General features: G+C 36.6%; 1 protein-coding gene and 1 long non-coding RNA gene across 2 annotated transcripts; both read left to right on the top strand.

Annotated features, from left to right (window-relative positions):
• The first annotated feature begins 967 nt into the window (after positions 1-967).
• LOC135211307 (uncharacterized) lies at positions 968-3,088 on the top strand. Its single transcript, XM_064244624.1, has 2 exons — positions 968-982; positions 1,823-3,088. Exons 1-2 carry the CDS (start codon positions 968-970, stop codon positions 2,633-2,635), a joined length of 828 nt encoding a protein of 275 aa, XP_064100694.1. The 3' UTR covers positions 2,636-3,088.
• Positions 3,089-13,840: 10,752 nt separating this feature from the next.
• Positions 13,841-15,999, top strand: LOC135211609 (uncharacterized). Its single transcript, XR_010313673.1, has 2 exons — positions 13,841-13,889; positions 14,633-15,999. It is a non-coding gene; the product is annotated as an uncharacterized LOC135211609 (long non-coding RNA).
• The last annotated feature ends 3,890 nt before the right edge of the window (positions 16,000-19,889 follow it).

The following is a 19,889-nucleotide window of genomic DNA, read 5'->3' as shown; positions in this document are numbered from 1 at the left end:
AATCACTATCGATCTATAAGTCATTAACCATAGCTTTATACACCAATCACTATCAATCTAAAAATCATTAACTGCAGCTTTATACAACAAAAACTATCGATCTATACTCAATAAGATCTATATACCAATAACTATCGATCTATACACCTGTAACTATAGCTTTATACACCTGTAACTATAGCTTTATACACCAATAACTATCGATCTATAAATCAATAACTGCAGCTCTATACGCCAATAACAAGCATCATTTGTAATAATAAATATTGATCTAAACACCTATAACTATCGATCTTAACAACCATAGCTATCGATCTATACACAAATAACTATCGAGCTAAATACCTATATGTATAGCTCTATAAACCCATAACTATCGATATTTGCACCATTAAATATAGATCTAAACACAAATACCTATCGATCTATACACCAATAACTATCGACTTAAATACACAGAACAAAAATATCCAACTTAAGGATAAGAGATAGACTAAATAAATTAGCATTGACACTATAAACTACCTGTATATTGACTTATTTCTAATTTTTTTTACTCATTTTATTTTTTAATTTGATTTGTTTTTCTCTTCTAATAAGTGATTTCTTCTGTCTTTTCTGTCTTCCTTTCCAACTATCTTCTATCACTTCTTTCCTATGACCACCAGATTCTTTGGAAGTTTCGATGTCAAGACAATAATAATAATAATAATAATAATAATAATAATAATAACAAATTCAACGGAAATACCGTAACAAGGGAGGTATCATCGGTAACCAGACGAAAGCCGCGTCCAGACCAAGGTTACATAACAATGCAATTCGCTGCTATTAATAATCACGTAACGTTTTCGTATCTAGATGGGAAAGGCTTTAGAAAGCACGAGTGTGTGTGTATATATATGTGTGTGTAATACGTTTGTATACGTCCAATTGTCATCTGTCACAGTTCAGGATAGGTCACAACATGAGGGTTCTTGTGGTAAGGCGCGTCTGCTGTTTACTGTCTCTGCTGATTGATTGAGCGAGTGTTGTGTCTCTCTCGCTACTATCTCAAGTGCTTATAAATTGGCGACTATTTTCATCGTATGGGATTATAAGTGATAATTGCATCCAACCTCACATGGATTCGAACCCATCGCTAATGCTTGGGGATGGCACATGGGTGATTATTGACTTGATACACTCAGCCACTGAGGTGTACTAAATTAAATGTCCTTCACTTGTCAGGACAAAAAGACTTGAGTTCGTATCCTGGACATAACAGGTGCACTCGTCACATGTGATTCCTTTTGTGTGTAATTCCCAAAGTATAGTTAATTACGTAGTAATTCATTTGTGGCTGTATATTTGGAAGTGCATAAATGTCGTGTTGAGATAGCGACAGAATATCATATTATTGACGGGCACACACACACACACACACACACACACACACACATATATATATATATATATATATATATATATAACTATATATATATATACAAACACATTTAACCAGCCTTATAGGACAGCTCAGCTTATTTATTTACCTTTACAATTGCATAAAACATGAATGTTTAATGAAAAGAACTGTCAATATTTAAGTTTATGTAAATACACACATCCACATTCAAGGGTATGTCTGTTTCTTTGGCTGCATAGTTTGCACACACACGCACACAAATATATATATAAGTATACATATATAAGTTTGTGTGCGTATATATATGTACGTCTGTATCATATATACATGTGCAAATACATAGTTCATAAATGAACTACTAACAAATACTTATTTTAAATACTGAATATCATTTCCTATTCATCCACTACACAGGCAGCATTTGCTTCCATACTAGCAGCAGCGGAATGCAGCCTCCTTCAGACACTCAGCCCACCTAAAAAGGAATTCACCCCAAATAGCCATCACAGTCATCAGGGATACAGCTACCTCCCACCACCAGCTTCTACTGTCTGTGCCAACGGCCAAGTACTGCATGTCGATGGCCGCTGCGTCACTCCCGTAATCACCCGCTCTGTCTACCTCTTCAACGTCCCACAGCTCCCTCGAAGACCTACTCCCCTCCCCTACATTCCTCCGCCCAAGGTCGACCACAACATCCTTTTCGTCCGCTTACCGGAGGCTCTCAGGGCCCCAGATCCCATCGTGGTTCCTCCTCCCCAGCAGAAGAACATTGTCTACGTCCTCAGGAAGAAGACTCAAGATGAAGGACCCAGGGTCATTGAAGTTCCAGCGCCTCCTAAGACTAAGCCTGATGTGTATTTTGTTGGTTACGATCAAGGAGAAAACCCCATTCTTCCCACAGGTGAAGAATTGGAGAGTATTCTTACCCATAATGTCCAGGAAGTATATGGCCAGGTGGTGGACACTGGGTCATCAGGTCAGAATGTAGACACTGGATCCCACAGCAACTTCGTCACTGGGTCTCTTGGACAAGTGGACACTGGATCCCACAGCAACTTCGACATTGGGTCTCTGGGACAAGTGGACACTGGACCTACTAGCAACATTAACATAGGGTCTGGTCAAGTGGGCATTGGATCTCAAAGCAACTTCAACACTGGATCTAGCAGCCATCTGACATTGGGTCTCTTGGACAAGCAGGAACTGGATCTCACAGCAATTTGAACTTTGGGTCACTTGGTCAAGTGGACACTGGATCTAGCAGCCATCTTGACATTGGGTCTCTTGGACAAGTTGACACTGGATCTCACAGCAATTTGAACTTTGGGTCACTTGGTCAAGTGGACACTGGATCTAGCAGCCATCTTGACATTGGGTCTCTTGGACAAGCAGGCACTGGATCTTACAGCCACTTTGACATTGGGTCTCTTGGTCATGTGGACACTGGATCTAGCAGCCACTTGGACATTGGGTCACTTGGCCAAGTGGACACTGGATCTAGCAGCCACGTTGCCACTGGATCACTTGGCCAAGTGGACTTTGGATCACTCTTCACGGACCAAGACAACAAGCCAAGCAGTCTTTTCGTAAACAGTGGGTCACATGGTCGTCCAAATTTTAGTTACTATTCCCACCTCATAAATAATCACTGTAAAAGAACCTAGATATAATACTTTCATATTCTAGTCGCCCTACTTATAGTGAAAATAATATTATACGACATGCAACGATATGAATATGAACTTGTTCCCAATAAAGAACCAATATGGAACTCATGAGTTTATTTTTTCCTGCAACTTATGCCTTACTAGTTTTTCGAAATACTTGGTCACCAGCAGATTTTCTACATTGCAGGGAGCAAGTCTGGTTATTGAATTGGAAGTTTCATTGTAGTCGATTCTTGTAAAATTCTTGCATTAGGAAAGCCAAGAAGTTTTTTTTTTTTTTTTTTGTGGGGTGAGGAGGAGCCTTCATAGAAAGACTTTCAAATATTTTTACAATATTACACACACACACACACATATGTACATATTTCGATATATAGATATATATATATATATTAATATATATATATATATATATATATATATATATATATATATAGATATATGCCATATCCATATCCATATATATATATATATATATATATATATATATATGTATATATATATATAATATCTATATATATATATATATATATATATATATATATCGGGCATTGTTGCTTGGTGGTTCTGTTAACATTCCATTAGCTGGAGTGCCAGAGTTCGATTCCTTAGCGGGACAGAGCTCGTTTGGTCCTGCTGTTTTACCTATGTAGATTATTTTCGTAGAGGAATTTTTTTCCCGTAAGCTCAGCTTCATTATTTTCTTCAAAATGCAGAGTTATAAAGAATCATTTCTTCCTTAAGAATGATTTTCCTCATGGGCTGAATGTAAGTGAAGTCAGTAATGGGTGGTGTTGGGAAATATTACTGCAGTCAGTAGCCGATATATATATATATATATATAATAATATATATATATATATATATATATAATATATATATATATATATATATTTGCACGATGCAAAACGTACTGGCAAGAGAGTTCCCTGGACATGATTGGCTAATGGTGCAGTCACTACCATCGACGATGATTGGTTGTTTTTTTCATCCCAATTATTATATGAATAAAAGTATGAGTACTATAATATATCCCCGTTTTCTAAGACTTGTTTACTGTATATAAAGCATATAATTTAGTGCCTCATTTCTACCCATTGTCCATTTTGTTGAGGGATATATTGAAAAAACAAATCTTAAAATGCTGTTCCAAGAATATTAAAGATTATGAAAAGGAGCGTAATGTATGGAAGTATTATTGACCCAGTTAATTCCACTTTTGAAATGAAATTACTTCAAATTAAAATATAATATAAACTTTTTTATATAATATTGTGAGAGCACTGCAACAATTTTTAAGAATCTAAAGCCAACTACTTGTTGTACACTATAAAAAGTCGATTCATTTAAGGTAGATTCTTGCACCTACGAGATGTTTGTTTGGCGGCCTCTGATTGGCTGGTAGCGGGAGGCAGACTGCTCGCTCAGTGGGTCATATTTTCGTTTGTAGCTTAGAAAACTAGCAATATGTTTACATTTCTTCATTTATCTCACGTTTTACAAAAGATAGGAAAGTTTTGGTCATACCTAAGGATTCGGTATTAAATGTACAATTAAATAATCTTTTCCTGAAATCAATAAGTTAAAATACAAAGGAATTACAACGAGTAGAAGTGAAGGGAGAAACATTTCATTCTTTATACCTGTTTTTATTCATCATCGGATTTTGCATAATTCATGAGATCAAGATAAAATAAAATCTTGTGTTATTAAACAATAAAATCACCCTGAATACGCTGGTACTTTCAGATTTTAGATGCGTGTAATATGTAAAGAGAAAATGAAGAATATGTCTTATTATGTTGCACTCGTGCTTGACTCGGTTTGACAGTAGTGCCGAGACACATCGTTAGGTCTGGTCCTCTCAGCTAGAGCCGTTGGCGTGTTGGCAGTTGCCAATTGGCGATATGAGAAGTTTGCAGTTTCGAGACTGTATTCACCGAATTATTATGTCATTACATTTTCTATAAATAAATGCATAGAATTCCCCATTATGTCTTTCGAACATTTTTACTCAAATATCATATATGTCCGTATTTCTGGACATATCTGATAAAAAAAGTAAATAATCAGATGGATGCATCTGGTATCGTTAAGAGGTGTAGGCTGGCCGCGGGCGGGGAAATTCAGTCAGGAATGAATTTGAAATCTACGGACCTACTTCGCACTCTTCAGCTCATCCTTAGTTTAATGAGGTGGTTTCAACATATTGCTTCTAATTTTCTTATATGAATATATTTTCAAACGAAAGAGATATCGAGACTTAATTGAGTGATATAAAAATAATAATCTCAGTGGAGCAATAAACAGCAACGAACTAAGCAAGATTTCTTTTTCTTTTCAAGCAGAGGTCTCGAGTGACAGCACCATTCGTCGCACCGTTTCCAGATTTCGCAAGTCAAGTTCGCAACATTATAATGAATGTTCATCGTTACTTTTCAGCTCACAGTGGGGACAGACTCAAGAAATGAAGTATTTGAGAAGACCGCCAAAGCTACAGGAGTGCAACCAACACAGTGAAAAAATCAAGCGACAGTCATCTGAGTGTGGCAACGTCCCCTTCGCTTCACCTGTATATCCCAGGAAGAGGATCCGAGTGAAGGACAAGGTGGATAGTTTTGAAAATGAGTGTATTCGGAAGGAGATTTTGTCTTTTTACGAGAGAGGAGAGCTCCCAACGTTAGATGCCCTACTGGAAAAAGTGAAAGAAGACCCGGTAAAGTTTAATGGTGGAAGAACAACGTTATGGAAAATTGTGAGAGGGCTTCGATTCAGGTACAAAAAAGTGACGAGTGGAAGAGCAATTTTAATGGAACGTGATGATATAGTGGCAGCGAGAACTGAATACCTACGGTTAATTGAAAAGAATAGGAATTGTAGTCCAACTGAACGTAAACCTGAAGTATCCTGATGAAACTCGGATAAACCAAAAATGCCAATGTGTACGTCAGGTGGACAACGGGTGAAGGAGAAATAGGACCCAAACTTAAGACTGGAAGGGGTCAAGATTTATTGTGGTGCACGCGGGGAGTGAGAAGGGGTTTGTTCAAAGATGCGCTATTGGTTGTTTAGGTCAAAAAATGGTGCCAAAGGGGACTACCATGATTCCATGGACCATGAAAGGTTTTTAAAGTGGTTTGTAAGGAACAACTATTGCCTAATATAGAAGATAGATCTCTAATCATAATGGACAATGCTCCCTACCATAGCAAAATAGAAAATAAAGTGCCAACAACCAGCAACAGAAAAAGTGAAGTCATAGAGTGGCTTTCTTCTAATAACGTCACCCACGACCCATCAGCAACAAAGCCAAAAATTGCTGCCAGATTGCCAAGTGTCACAAAGAAAAACAGAGGTATGTGATAGATGAGATAGCCCGTGCAAATGGTCATGATGTGCTCAGACTGCCACCATATTATTGTCAGTTTAACCCCATAGAACTTATATGGGCTCAAATAAAGGGGGATATCAGAAAAATAACTCTAATGCAAATCAATCTTTGAAAAACTGTTGAGCAGCTTACGAGACTGCGATAGACAAAGTTACAACAGAACACTGGAAGAAAATGTTTTCACCACGTTAAAAAGAATTAGAAGATGATTAGAGGAGGAAAGATGTTGCTAGAGAGCATATGTTTGAAAGTTTTGTTATTGACATTGGAGATGACGAAACTGACAGTGATGATATTGATATTAGGGGGAGGATGACACTGACAGTGATGATATATCAATGATTTTCCATTATTATTATTTTTTTTTAAGTTGAAGACCTAACAGTGTTTCTATAGTTTTCCATTTTTTAGATAGGCAATTTCATAACTACAGTATATCCATATGAGTTTCCTTTTTTAATATTAATGGCATAACAATGTACATATCTGTTTATAAATTCTTTTTACTTGGTTTTAATAGAAAAGGGTATATCAATGTATCTTTATAATTTCCCATTCTTTTTGTTCAATAGGTAATGACATGACTATGTATATATACACGATTTTCCTTTATTTATTTTTAAATAATGATGACGTAAGAAAATTTGTAAAATTTTAATTTCTTTTTGTTCATATCGATAGCCTAATGACATACCAATGTAAGCCTACTGTGTAGACTTTCTGTGTATGACTCTTTTTGTAGGACATAATATCTGCATGAATTTCCATTCTTTTTGTATAAAAAGATGATATAACAGTCTTCTGATTAGTCATCATTATCCTACATGTGCTATATATATACGTATATACAATTATGCAGGCTGTGGGAAACGGTTACGGGAGCTATTCTAAACTCAGGTATGAATAAGTGATTCAAGAATAATCAATCAACTACCTCAGGAGAAAACTAAGCAAATTTTTCCTAAACATTGTTGTAGACATGTTTTCAAGTGTAACATGTATATAAAGGAGATAAACATTCTGGTGTAAGAGTAACTCAAGCAATTCTGAAAAGACAGTATATTATATTCGTTACATCGTCAACAAATTTTATGGTAAGAAATAAACATTTGTACTTTTGTTTATTTTTTTTTGAGTGAACATATGAAAACCATAAGCTTTTGATGTTATTGGCCAGAGAAACAAGTTCTGTTATTTATCAGTGAGCCTCATAAAGCATGTACATTTCTCACTTAGACTAAATTGAAGCCAACACCCAGATGCTTCCATCTGATTATTTACTTTTCTTTTTATCAGATATGTCCAGAAATACGGATATATATAATATTTTAATAAAAAAAATGTTCGAAAGTCATAATGGAAATTCTATGCATTTATTTATAGAAAATGTAATGACATAATAATTCGATAAATACATAGTCTCGAAACTGCAAACTTCTCATATCGCCAATTGGCAACTGCCAACAGCTCTATCTGAGAGGACAAGCCCCACGATATCTTGCGTCTCTCGGCAGTCGGCACTACTGTCAAACCGAGTCAAGCACGAATGCAACATAATAAGACATATTCTTCATTTTCTCTTTACATATTACACGCATTTAAAATCTGAAAGCACCAGCGTATTCAGGGTGATTTTTATTATTGTTATAAAACACAAGATTTCATTTTATCTTGATCTCGTGAATTATGCAAAATCCGATGATGAATAAAAACAGGTATAAAGAATGAAATGTTTCTCCCTTCACTTCTACTCGTTGTAATTCCTTTGTATTTTAACTTATTGATTTCAGGAAAAGATTATTTAATTGTACATTTAATACCGAATCCTTAGGTATGACCAAAACTTTCCTATCTTTTGTAAAACCGTGAAATAAATGAAGAAATGTAAACATATTGCTAGTTTTCTAAGCTACAAACGAAATATGACCCACTGAGCGAGCAGTCTGCCTCCCGCTACCAGCCAATCAGAGGCCGCCAAACAAACGTCTCGTAGGTGCAAGAATCTACCTTAAATGAATCGACTTTTTTTTTTTTTTTATAGATTGTTTACACTTTCGCTTCCCAAAATGTATTTGAATTCTATAATGCACTGAAACTCAATAGAAAAATTAAACAAAATAAAAAAACTCTTGGGATCAATTCATGACATACATCCGAGACGTATAAGACATATGGTAAACATTATGTTGAACATTCCTTAGATTTTCTTCATGGCATCATCTACAAATAAGCTTAAATACTACTAATGTCGCCAGTCTGCTGACCTTTACCAGCACCGTTGCGTCATAAAGAGTTAAACTAGTAATTAAGACTTTGATAAAGAACACAATCTAGCAATATGACTCTTGCTAAGGAACGTAATCTAGTCGTTAGGACTTTGCCAAAGAACGTAAATTAGCAATTAGGTATTTGCTTAAGAACGTAAACTAGTAATTAGGACTTTGTTTAAGAACGTAAACTAGCAATTAGGCATTTGTGTAAGAATGCAAACTAGCAATTAGGCCTTTGCTTAAGAACGTAAACAAGAAATTATGCATTTGCTTAAGAAAGCATACTAGCAATTAGGCCTTTACTTGAGAACGTAAATTAGCAATTAATCCTTTGCTTAAGAACGTAATCCTAGTAATTAGGCCTTTGTTTAACAATTTAAACTAGCAATTGGGCCTCTGCTAAAGAACGCAAACTAGCAATTAGGAATTTGCTTAAGAACATAAACTAGCAATTAGGCCTTTGCTAAAGAATGTAAACTACCAATTACGGCTTTACTTAAGAATGTAAGCTACTAATTAATCCTTTGCTTTAGAACGTAAACTAGCAATTAGGCCTTTGCTTAGGAACGTAAAGTAGCAATTAGACCTTTGCATAAGAACGTAAACTAGCAATTAATCCTTTGCTTAAGAACGTAAAGTAGCAATTACTCCTTTGCTTAAGAACGTAAACTAGCAATTAGGCCTTTGCTAAAGAACATAAACTAGTAATTGGGCCTTTGCTTAAGAACGTAAACTGGTAATTAGGCCTTTGATTAAGAACGTAAACTAGCAATTAGGCCTCTGCTTAAGAACGTAAACTAGTAATTAGGCCCTTGTTTAACAATGTAAAATAGCAATTAGGCCTTTGCTTAAGAATGTAAACTAGCAATTAGGCCTCTGCTCAAGAATGTAAGCTAGTAATTAATCCTTTCCTTAAGAACGTAAACTAGCAATTAGACCTTTGCTAAAGAACATAAGCTAGTAATTAAGCCATTGCTTACGAACGTAACCTAGTAATTAAGCCTTTGTTTAACAATGTAAACTAGCAATTAGGCCATTACTTGAGAAAATAAACTAGCAATTAGGCCTTTGCTTAAGAACGTAAACTGCCAATTAGGGCTTTACTTATGAACATAAGCTAGTAATTAATCCTTTGCTTAAGAACGTAAACTAGCAATTAGACCTTTGCATAAGAAAGTAAACTAGCAACTAGGCCTTTGCTTAAGAACGTAAACTGGTAATTAGCCCTTTACTTAAGAATGTAAACTAGCAATTACTCCTTTGATTAAGAACGTAAACTAGCAATTAGGCCTTTACTTAAGAACGTAAACGATCAATTAGACCTTTGCTTAAGAAGGTAAACTAGCAATTAGGCCTTTACTTAAGAACGTAAACTAGCAATTAGACCTTTGCTAAAGAACTTAACTAGCAATTAGGCCTTTACTTAGGAACGTAAACTAGCAATTATTCCTTTGCTTAAGAATGTAAACTGGTAATTAGGCCTTTGCTTAAGAACGTAAACTAGCAATTATGCCTTTGCTTAAGAACGTAAACTACCAATTATGCCTTTGATTAAGAATGTGAACTATCAATTAGGCCTTTGATTAAGAATATAAACTAGCAATTGTGCCTTTGATTAATAAAGTAAACTAGCAATTAGGCCTTTGATTAAGAATGTAAACTAGCAATTATGCTTTTGCTTAAGAAAGTAAACTAGCAATTAGGCCTTTGCTTAAGAACGTAAACTTGCAATTAGCTTTACTTAAAAACGTAAACTAGCAATTATTCCTTTGCTTAAGCTTGTAAACTAGCAATTAGGCCTTTGATTAAGAACGTAAACTAGCAATTAGGCCTTTGATTAAGAACGTAAACTAGCAATTAGGCCTTTGATTAAGAATGTAAACTAGCACTTAGGCCTTTTATTAAGAACGTAAACTAGCCATTAGGCTTTGGAATTAGAATGTAAAACCTTTAGCCATTAATGGCCCTTTTAATAAAGAACCGTAAACTACCAATTAATGCCTTGATTAATAAATGTTAAACTTTACTAAATTAGCCTTTGATTATGAATGTGAACTATCAATTATGCCTTTGCTTAAGAAAGTAAACTAGATATTAGGCCTTTGCTTAAGAACGTAAACTAGCAATTAGGCCTTTACTTAAAAATGTAAACTAGCAATTAGGCCTTTGCTTAAGAATGTAAACTAGCAATTAGGCCTTTGATTAAGAACGTAAACTAGCAATTAGGCCTTTGATTAAGAACGTAAACTAGCAATTAGGCCTTTGATTAAGAATGTGAACTATCAATTAGGCCTTTGATTAAGAACGTAAACTAGCAATTATGCCTTTGATTAAGAACGTAAACTAGCAATTAGGCCTTTGATTAAGAATGTAAACTAGCAATTATGCCTTTGCTTAAGAAAGGAAACTAGCAATTAGCCATTTACTTAAAAATGGTAAACTAGCATTAAGGCTTTGCTTACAGATGTAAACTAGCATTAGGCTTTGATTAAGAACGTAAACTAGCAATTTAGCCTTGATTAAGAACGTAAACTACAATTAGGCCTTGATTTAAGAAGTTAACTATCATTGGCTTTTGATTTAAGAACGTAAACTAGCATTATGACTTTTGATTAAGAACGTAAACTAGCAATTAGGCCTTTGATTAAGAATGTAAACTAGCAATTATGCCTTTGCTTAAGAAAGGAAACTAGCAATTAGGCCTTTGATTAAGAACGTAAACTAGCAATTAGGCCTTTGATTAAGAACGTAAACTACCAATTATGCCTTTGATTAAGAATGTGAACTATCAATTAGGCCTTTGATTAAGAATGTAAACTAGCAATTATGCCTTTGATTAATAATGTAAACTAGCAATTAGGCCTTTGATTAAGAATGTAAACTAGCAATTATGCCTTTGCTTAAGAAAGTAAACTAGCAATTAGGCCTTTGATTAAGAACGTAAACTAGCAATTAGGCCTTTACTTAAGAACGTAAACTAGCAATTATTCCTTTGCTTAAGAATGTAAACTAGCAATTAGGCCTTTGATTAAGAACGTAAACTAGCAATTGGGCCTTTGATTAAGAATGTAAACTAGTAATTACTCCTTTGCTTAAGAACGTAAACTAGCAATTATGCCTTTGATTAAGAACGTAAACTAGCAATTTGGCCTTTGATTAAGAATGTAAACTAGTAATTACTCCTTTGCTTAAGAATGTAAACTAGCAATTAGGCCTTTGATTAAGAACGTAAACTAGCAATTAGGCCTTTGATTAAGAACGTAAACTAGCAATTAGGCCTTTGCTTAAGAACGTAAACTGGTAGTTAGGCCTTTGCTTAAGAACGTAAACGCAATTAGGCCTTTGCTTAAGAACGTAAACTAGTAATTACACCTTTGCTTTAGAATATAAAATAGCAATTACTCCATTGCTTAAGAACGTAAACTAGCAATTAATCCTTTGCTTAAGAACGTAAACTAGCAATTAGGCCTTTTCTCAAGAACGTAAACTAGTAATTAGGCCTTTGCTTACGAATGTAAACTAGCAATTGTGCCTTTGATTAAGAATGTAAACTAGCAATTAGGCATTTGCTTAAGAACGTAAACTGGTAATTAGCCTTTGCTTAAGAACGTAAACTAGTAATTAGGCTTTTGCTTAATAATGTAAACTGGTAATAAGGCCTTTGCTTAAGAACGTAAACTAGCAATTTATCCTTTACTTAAAAACGTAATCTAGAATTTGGCCTTTGCTTAAGAATGTAAGTTGGTAAATAGGCCCTTGCTAAAGAACTTAAACTTAGCAACTATGCAGCACAGAACGGCCTCATCATGGTAAATTTATTTCTATGCTGTTAAATCCTTTTCACGGTGAATAAAATTGCTTATTCCTTTAAAAAATACCTCCCATTTTAGTTCAGTTTCATCTCGAGAAAGAAACATAGTTATACTAATTTTCATATGACAGTAATAAACGTCTTCTGTATTGCTTACTTCTGTGATGATCTTTTTTTATATAAATATTTTCCAAATGCGTCGAATTCTGATTTATGAGAAATACTCCGAGTGTCTAAAAAAATTTACGGAATCTGTAAATTTGTCTTGCCGCACCATTGGTTTCCAAAAAACATACGACTTCGTTTATGACTCTCTCTCTCTCTCTCTCTCTCTCCTTATAACTACGACCAGGAGCAATAATCGAATGCAAAACAAAAGACTATCTCACATGGATATATGATTTTCAGCGCTGCATTATGTGTATTATTCATCTCTCTCTCTCTCTCTCTCTCTCTCTCTCTCTCTCTCTCTCTCTCTCTCTCTCTCTCTCTCTCTCTTACTAATTCCGACTAATAGGGTTATTTAAACTAAAATCGAAAATCAGGATAAACACTTAAAAAGAGTAACTGTAATGAATGGAGCAAGAGTATAAATTCAGCTCCTCCCAGTATAGGTATAACATATAAAAGTATTATTTTTTTAATCCCTCAAATCCTCAGGTAAAACTCCTTATGGATAGTCAACAGGCTAAAAAAAACATTAGGGCTCCAAAGGGATATCAGCCTGCAGAGAGGGACAAGTTATTGAAGATAATGGTAAATAAATAAACATGAGGGAACAGAAAACAAAAACCACACACCCGAAATTCTGCAGACGTCAGCAGAAGGTGAGAATGACTTTAGCCCTCGTTCAGACATTTGGAGATCAGAAGAATCCACAAATACATTTTAGGTAAACTACTCCTCATTTCAGTTGAAGGGAAGATAAGACTCCCAGCAAAATGAGTAGTATTGAACCTGAAGCTGCAAAACGACACACTGTTTGCAGCAGCAGCAGCAGACTGCAGTTAACAGAGACACACAAGAATAACAGAGATTAATCCATACAAAAACATTGAAAAGTACATAAGCACCACAAAAGCACAACAGCGAACTTGGGCAACAAAGAAACTTCAGTATTCCCTCTGGAGGGATAAAGATGACAAAGAAACCGTATTATTACGAAGCAAGGTCGCATTGCAAGGACTTGTTTATTATTAATGACAAGTCAGGGTCTTGACTAACAGATTTGGGTGAAAGGGTAGCAATGGCAAGTAAGTATATGAAGGTATATAAAGGTTAGTGCATCGTCTTTATGCGTCAGTTACCAATCTTATCTCAAGGGATGAAGGTCGCTGTGGTAAGCCCGATAACAACGTTCTTTTAGTGGAGATCCTTAATACTTAATAACAGGCGAATTGGAAGTTTTTTTTTTTTTCTCGAGTGGATGAACTTAATAGACATATGTAAAAATACATACAATTACTACATTCCAGATTATTCAGAGCATCGCATTTTTTCGCGTTCTAAGGATGTAACGCCCGTCATGTTTTGTTTGATAAGGAAGTTGCTTGCAAATAAATAGAATTAACATTACCATCATTCACTAATGAATAAGAGGGATAAGTAAGTACACTCCGCTTTCTCTCTCTATTTGGGAATTGACACTTCTACACAAATTCTTTTTTACGCCATACGACTTTTTTTTCCTTTTTTTTCCTTTGGAGGATGAGGTTGCCAGACTCTCACCCTTTCTGTCGACCTCGACAAACGCTGGCGGTAGCCATTCATAGCCGGGTGGGCGTGCGTGCATGTGTATGCTTGTATACATACGTGTATGCGCGTTTCATTTGTTGCAGTGGATTTGCAGACGATGGAGGAACATTTGATGTAGAGTGTCATCAGATTAATGCTAAATTTTCGTAAAATGTTTGTGTTCAGTACAATTTACATTGTCCTCTTATGTAGAATAACGATAGGAAAAAATTTAACTGTTTTTCATACATTTGTTCTGTTATTATGACAGACTACTAACAAACTGTCAGTGTCACCATTTCTTCTTAGTATCGTTAGAATACTTCATTTTATCTTTACCTTACACAGGTAGTGTTTGCTTCGCTATTTGTCGCGGGAGAATGCGGCCACCTGCAGACATACAGCTTGCCGAACAAAGAATTTACCGCGAGCAGCCATCATGGTAGTCAGGGATACAGCTACCTCCCACCACCAGCTTCTACTGTCTGCGCGGACGGCCAAGTACTCCACGTCGATGGACGCTGCGTCACTCCCATAATCACCCGCTCTGTCTACCTCTTTAACGTCCCACAGCTCCCTCGAAGACCTACTCCCCTCCCCTACATTCCCCCACCCAAGGTCGACCATAACATCCTTTTCGTCCGCTTACCGGAGGACCTAAGGGCCCCAGATCCAATCGTGGTTCCTCCTCCCCAGCAGAAGAACATCGTCTACGTCCTGAGGAAGAACACCCAAGATGAAGGACCCAGAGTCATTGAAGTTCCAGCGCCTGCGAAGACTAACCCTGACGTCTACTTCGTCGGTTACGATCAAGGAGAGAACCCCATTCTCCCAACAGGCGAAGCCCTCGAGAGTATCCTTTCCAATCAAGCTCAAGAAATCTATGGCCAGGTGGTGGACAGCGGATCATCAGGTCACATTGCAGGTGATGGATTACATAGTCACGTTGGTGCTGGGTCCCTTGGTCTAGCAGGCAGCGGTTCATCACATACCAGCCATGTTGGTATTGGGTCTCTTGGACTAGCAGGCAGTGGTTTATCACATGCTCCAAGTGGTCACGTCACGAACAGCGTTTCATCAGTGGGTAGTGTATTTCATGGTCTTGCAGGTTCTCACCACACTGTCACTGCAGCCCCAACTAGTGCCCCACACAATCAAGGAATCTTTGTCACCCCGGTAAATTATTTACCACCCAACAACTTTTCTCGGTAGTTGGACCCTCTACTTCTTCTTTCTCTAATGCTATTTTTATCTATTATTCAACTGACCAAAGTGAGAAATGATACATATAGAATAGCAAAGTTCCATGGAATAATCATAATGGACTCCTACTGACTTTTTCCAGTGGCATTTCCTCAATGTTAAGTGTCCATGGGACTTTTACAACAGGGCAATTCTATTAGCATTACCATATTTTACACAACATTTTGTATGCTAAGAAAGAGGATCAACATTTGCCTACAAAAGAGAACAAAATATTGGAAAAATGCAGTTGTGAAAATACACATCCTTCACATTTGTTATTATTCAAACATAAGTTCAGAATCGCCTACCCCAGGCAATTTGCAAGAGTACACAGTCCAAGCATGCACCTATTTCTGTTCGTAATTTTCATGATATATGTTTTCGTGTCTGGAAATAAAACTAAATATAGCAATACATAAAGCCAATGATATGTAACTTGGCACTTCTCGAAATAAAAATTGTTAAACAAGGTATGCCTTAATCTTTTAAAACTTCCTGGTCTCCGCTCTAAAAAGTAACGCTCAGAGTTACTTATGACATCTAAGAATTACACAATATGCTTCTTGGCAAACGGATAACAGTCCTTGAAGATGCTGAAGAAATTTGAAAATCGCAATGTTTGCAAATTATCATTCTCTGATGGTGCCAACAAAACTGGGGCTACAAATGAATAATAAATAAGCTAGATAGAAAATACTAAACCAGAGTAAACATAAATATGAGTGAGACAACATGAGTTATGAATGTCAAGAGGGAAGGAAAGAGGGAAGGAAAGATTGTGGAAAGGAAAATGTAGTCCAAGTGGGAAAGGCTTCTCAAATGGGATAGATATGGAGTATACTAGTCATATTCAATTGGCCATACAACATGCCAGACACCCTGTAATATCCTCTTGAATTCATTTAAATGGTAACTCAGTTGAATCTACTCGACCTTCAGTGTGATACCCCAAGTTCAAGCCATGCTCATGGAATGATATAGTCTATCACCTGAGACCCCAAAATTCTGAGTTCGTTACCTCACTTTCTTGGTACCTGTATGTAGAAAAATAAGTCTGCTGTTCATTTCGGCCTGTTTGCAGGTCAACAATTACCCTGAAACATGTCTAATTTGATGAGCTTTACAGCTTCCCTACAGGCATTTTTGCACAGGAATTAAGAAACAGCATATTTGGTTTTGGAAGTGTTCTCTAAACTAAGTAGTGAAAAGTATGGTATATCTGAATTAAATTGATTTATTCCTTGCTGAAAACATTTCTAGTAATGATTTTTCCAGATGGCAATTGGGTTTCATGCTTGCTTCATATTTATAGCTAGTGAAATAAAGGAGATATATACTGTAGAAAGATTAATGAATAAACTAACATGTCAGATACAGTCTTTCTTGCTTGGAATAAAACACTTGGTAATATATAATCTTTTCTTGATCATAACTGGGGAGAAACAAACTTGATGTACCGAATATATCAAAAATATTTATAATTTATTGAATATAGCAAACTGAAAAGTACCTTCTCTTCACAGACAGTGATACAGGACACTGAATTTTTCAAACAGAACAGCACTTAGCAGGTAAGCCTATCAGCATGAATTTTTCGTTGTTAAAAGTGGTATTCATTTGGCACATTACGTCATATACACGTTGCCATGTGCAACTGTAGGAAAGCATCATTAAAGTATGACATATATCATTTTAATAGTACACTAGTCCTCAGTGCCCTCCCCATCACTCTCAATATTTGCATTTGTTTCACATGAATGCACAACTTTGTTGTGCATTCCCTGGTGCACTGGCATGCATCAGTACAGGGTAAGTTCAAGCCCCTGTAACTCCAACGTTTAGTCATGCAGGCCGTTTTACAACCACATATAGGACTGCAAATTATACAGAAGCATACTCTAAACATGTTGTCATAGATCCTTAATACTTGATGAAACATACAATAAATATTCAGTACCTGGAGCTTTTTGGTGTTGATGATTGCTCACAGCAAACAAATTTCCAGAATCTAGCGGCAGGCGAAGTAGGAACCACCAAATATTCGGTGTGTGAGGTTCACTGAGAACTTGTAAATTACATCCTCTTCTGGTGTCAATACTCGGCAATCCAGGACCATGTCTCTGACTTTGAGAGAAAGGTACAAAACTTCTAACAAAGTCATCTGTCGCTGTTACATGCTGCTCATCACTGGCACCAGATGGATCTGGTGGAGGTTCACAAGTATGGACTCTGCGTTGTCTGAGGATGCCATTTGTACAGTGGGTTGTGTTACTACCACAGAGAGTTTGCTCACTGAGATCATTACTGTCCCAGCAGAAAGTTGTGAACACATTTGACAGGATATTACTTGGCAATAATACTCCACCTTTCTCTTTTTTTACACGTTTCTAGGCCAAAACAGATTCTAACTCAAGCAACTCATTGTAAGAAATTGTGTCCAAATCTGTGTAAAATGGTCACGACCTGGGAGCTTCCAGTCAGATTTTTATGGTAATGCATAGAGAGACATGCTTCGGTGTTTTAACTCTCCCTTTAGACACATTGTATATGAGATCCTGTCCAGCAGCCATCATTCTTCTGTGTGAATCACATTCCACCGTCTCCATTTCATCCCCACAAAATTGGTCTGGAGACATCATCCAGACAAGGAAGTTGTAAACCTGGTCTGGCAAATGAGCTTTATCTAATGTCACATCAACTGAAGAAACATCTGTTTTTCCTGCTTCTTTAGTTCACTTCTAACATGCTTTGCCACATGGTAGAGATCTGCCCTGGCAATAGGACTAGGGGCCATTTTGGTTTCATTTCCAGAATACTCAGAGTCAAAGTCAGGGCTTATGGTATCAGTAAGTCACAAACCTGCTTCAACAATTTGCCCTTTTGGAATTTCTGATAAAAACAAAATCTCTCATTCCAGGTTACCAAAATGAAAGTTGCTCTCCAAAGGTTTTAAGCAAGTGGTTCTTGAGTTTGTATGCTTTGTAATTTGGAGCTTCTTTGCCATGTGCTACTGGGTGAGTATTGAAATGTTCTAAAAGAATGACCATTGACATTATTTTGTGCCCACTAAACACATCTCTTTTGACTTCTTGTACAACTATGGTGTATGCTTCTTCATACTGATACTTTGCCTTTGGTGTTTCAGATTTTTTAAAGGTGGCCTCACACTAGGCCTTTTTTTCTCCAGCAGCGAGCCGTTGCTGCCAAAAATGGAAAACCAGGAGCTTTTAGCTCGAGATTTTTGCTTCCCGACTGAACGGGAAGCAGCCAGCACGAACCGCGAGCAACCGCGTAGTGTAAACAAACAAGATGGCTGCTGCTAATAGGATGTACTCTCAGACCTTTGGCTTCTCTTCTCCTGAGCCACTCTCGAACCCACAAACGTTTTTTGTTACTCTTGCATTCACGTAGATTCCGAAAACACATCACTGCAGCAAATCTTGCAACAGTCCGACAATTTCTAGGTGCCATGATGATATCAGCTGATCAGTTTTGTTTACTTTTTCCTACTGCTCCTCGAAACCACAAGGTCCTAGTGTGACGATACAACACTTTTACTCACAAGCATCGGCTGGATGCTGGCCAAAACCGCGAGCAAGAAACGACTAGTGCAGTGCTGCCACACTCTCGGATTGGAATTATCGTACTGGCTCCTCAAAATTATGGGTTTTCAGTAAAAAATATCGTACAAAATTGTAGATTTTATCGAGATTATTATCTCACACTGTTTCTGATATTTAACACATTTTTATAATTTGACAAAATAATGAATTTATGTATGATTTCTTTGTAGTCATTAATATCTTGCAATTTACATATATAATTAAGAAGAAAATACAAATGAAACATTTCTCTCTACAAAAACGAAAAAAAATAGAATTATGAATAATTAGTTAATGTTATCAACAATTGTTATAGACAAATTATTACTATATTGTATTAACACTGGTAAAAAAGTATACAGCTTAGAACGTCACTTGTTTCCATAATGTAAACTAAACTGATAACGAATTAACACGAAGATATGTGAGTTGATAGGCCCACCCATACATATCTTTAAACACCCCAAAACATCGAAAATCAAAACGGCATCACTGAGTAGTAATTTAAAATAAATATATATAATTAAACATGACTGGTACTGATACCTATCCCATGATAAAGGAAATAATAACAATAATAATTGTAAAGTATATCTTTAAGAATCTTCTTCCTAATCAAATTCATGTTCTCGGCGGACGCCTGCCCGCCCGTCCCGGGACGCTCGACGGACGCCTGCCCGCCTGTCCCGGGACGCTCGACAGACGCCTGCCAGCCCGTCCCGGGACGCTCGGCGGACGCCTGCCCGCCCGTCCCGGGA

The sequence above is a fragment of the Macrobrachium nipponense genome, chromosome 4 (assembly GCF_015104395.2).
Source record: "Macrobrachium nipponense isolate FS-2020 chromosome 4, ASM1510439v2, whole genome shotgun sequence".
NCBI lineage: Eukaryota > Metazoa > Arthropoda > Malacostraca > Decapoda > Palaemonidae > Macrobrachium > Macrobrachium nipponense.
The sequence above is the reverse complement of the archived record's forward strand: the minus strand, read 5'-3'. Positions and strand labels throughout refer to the sequence as shown.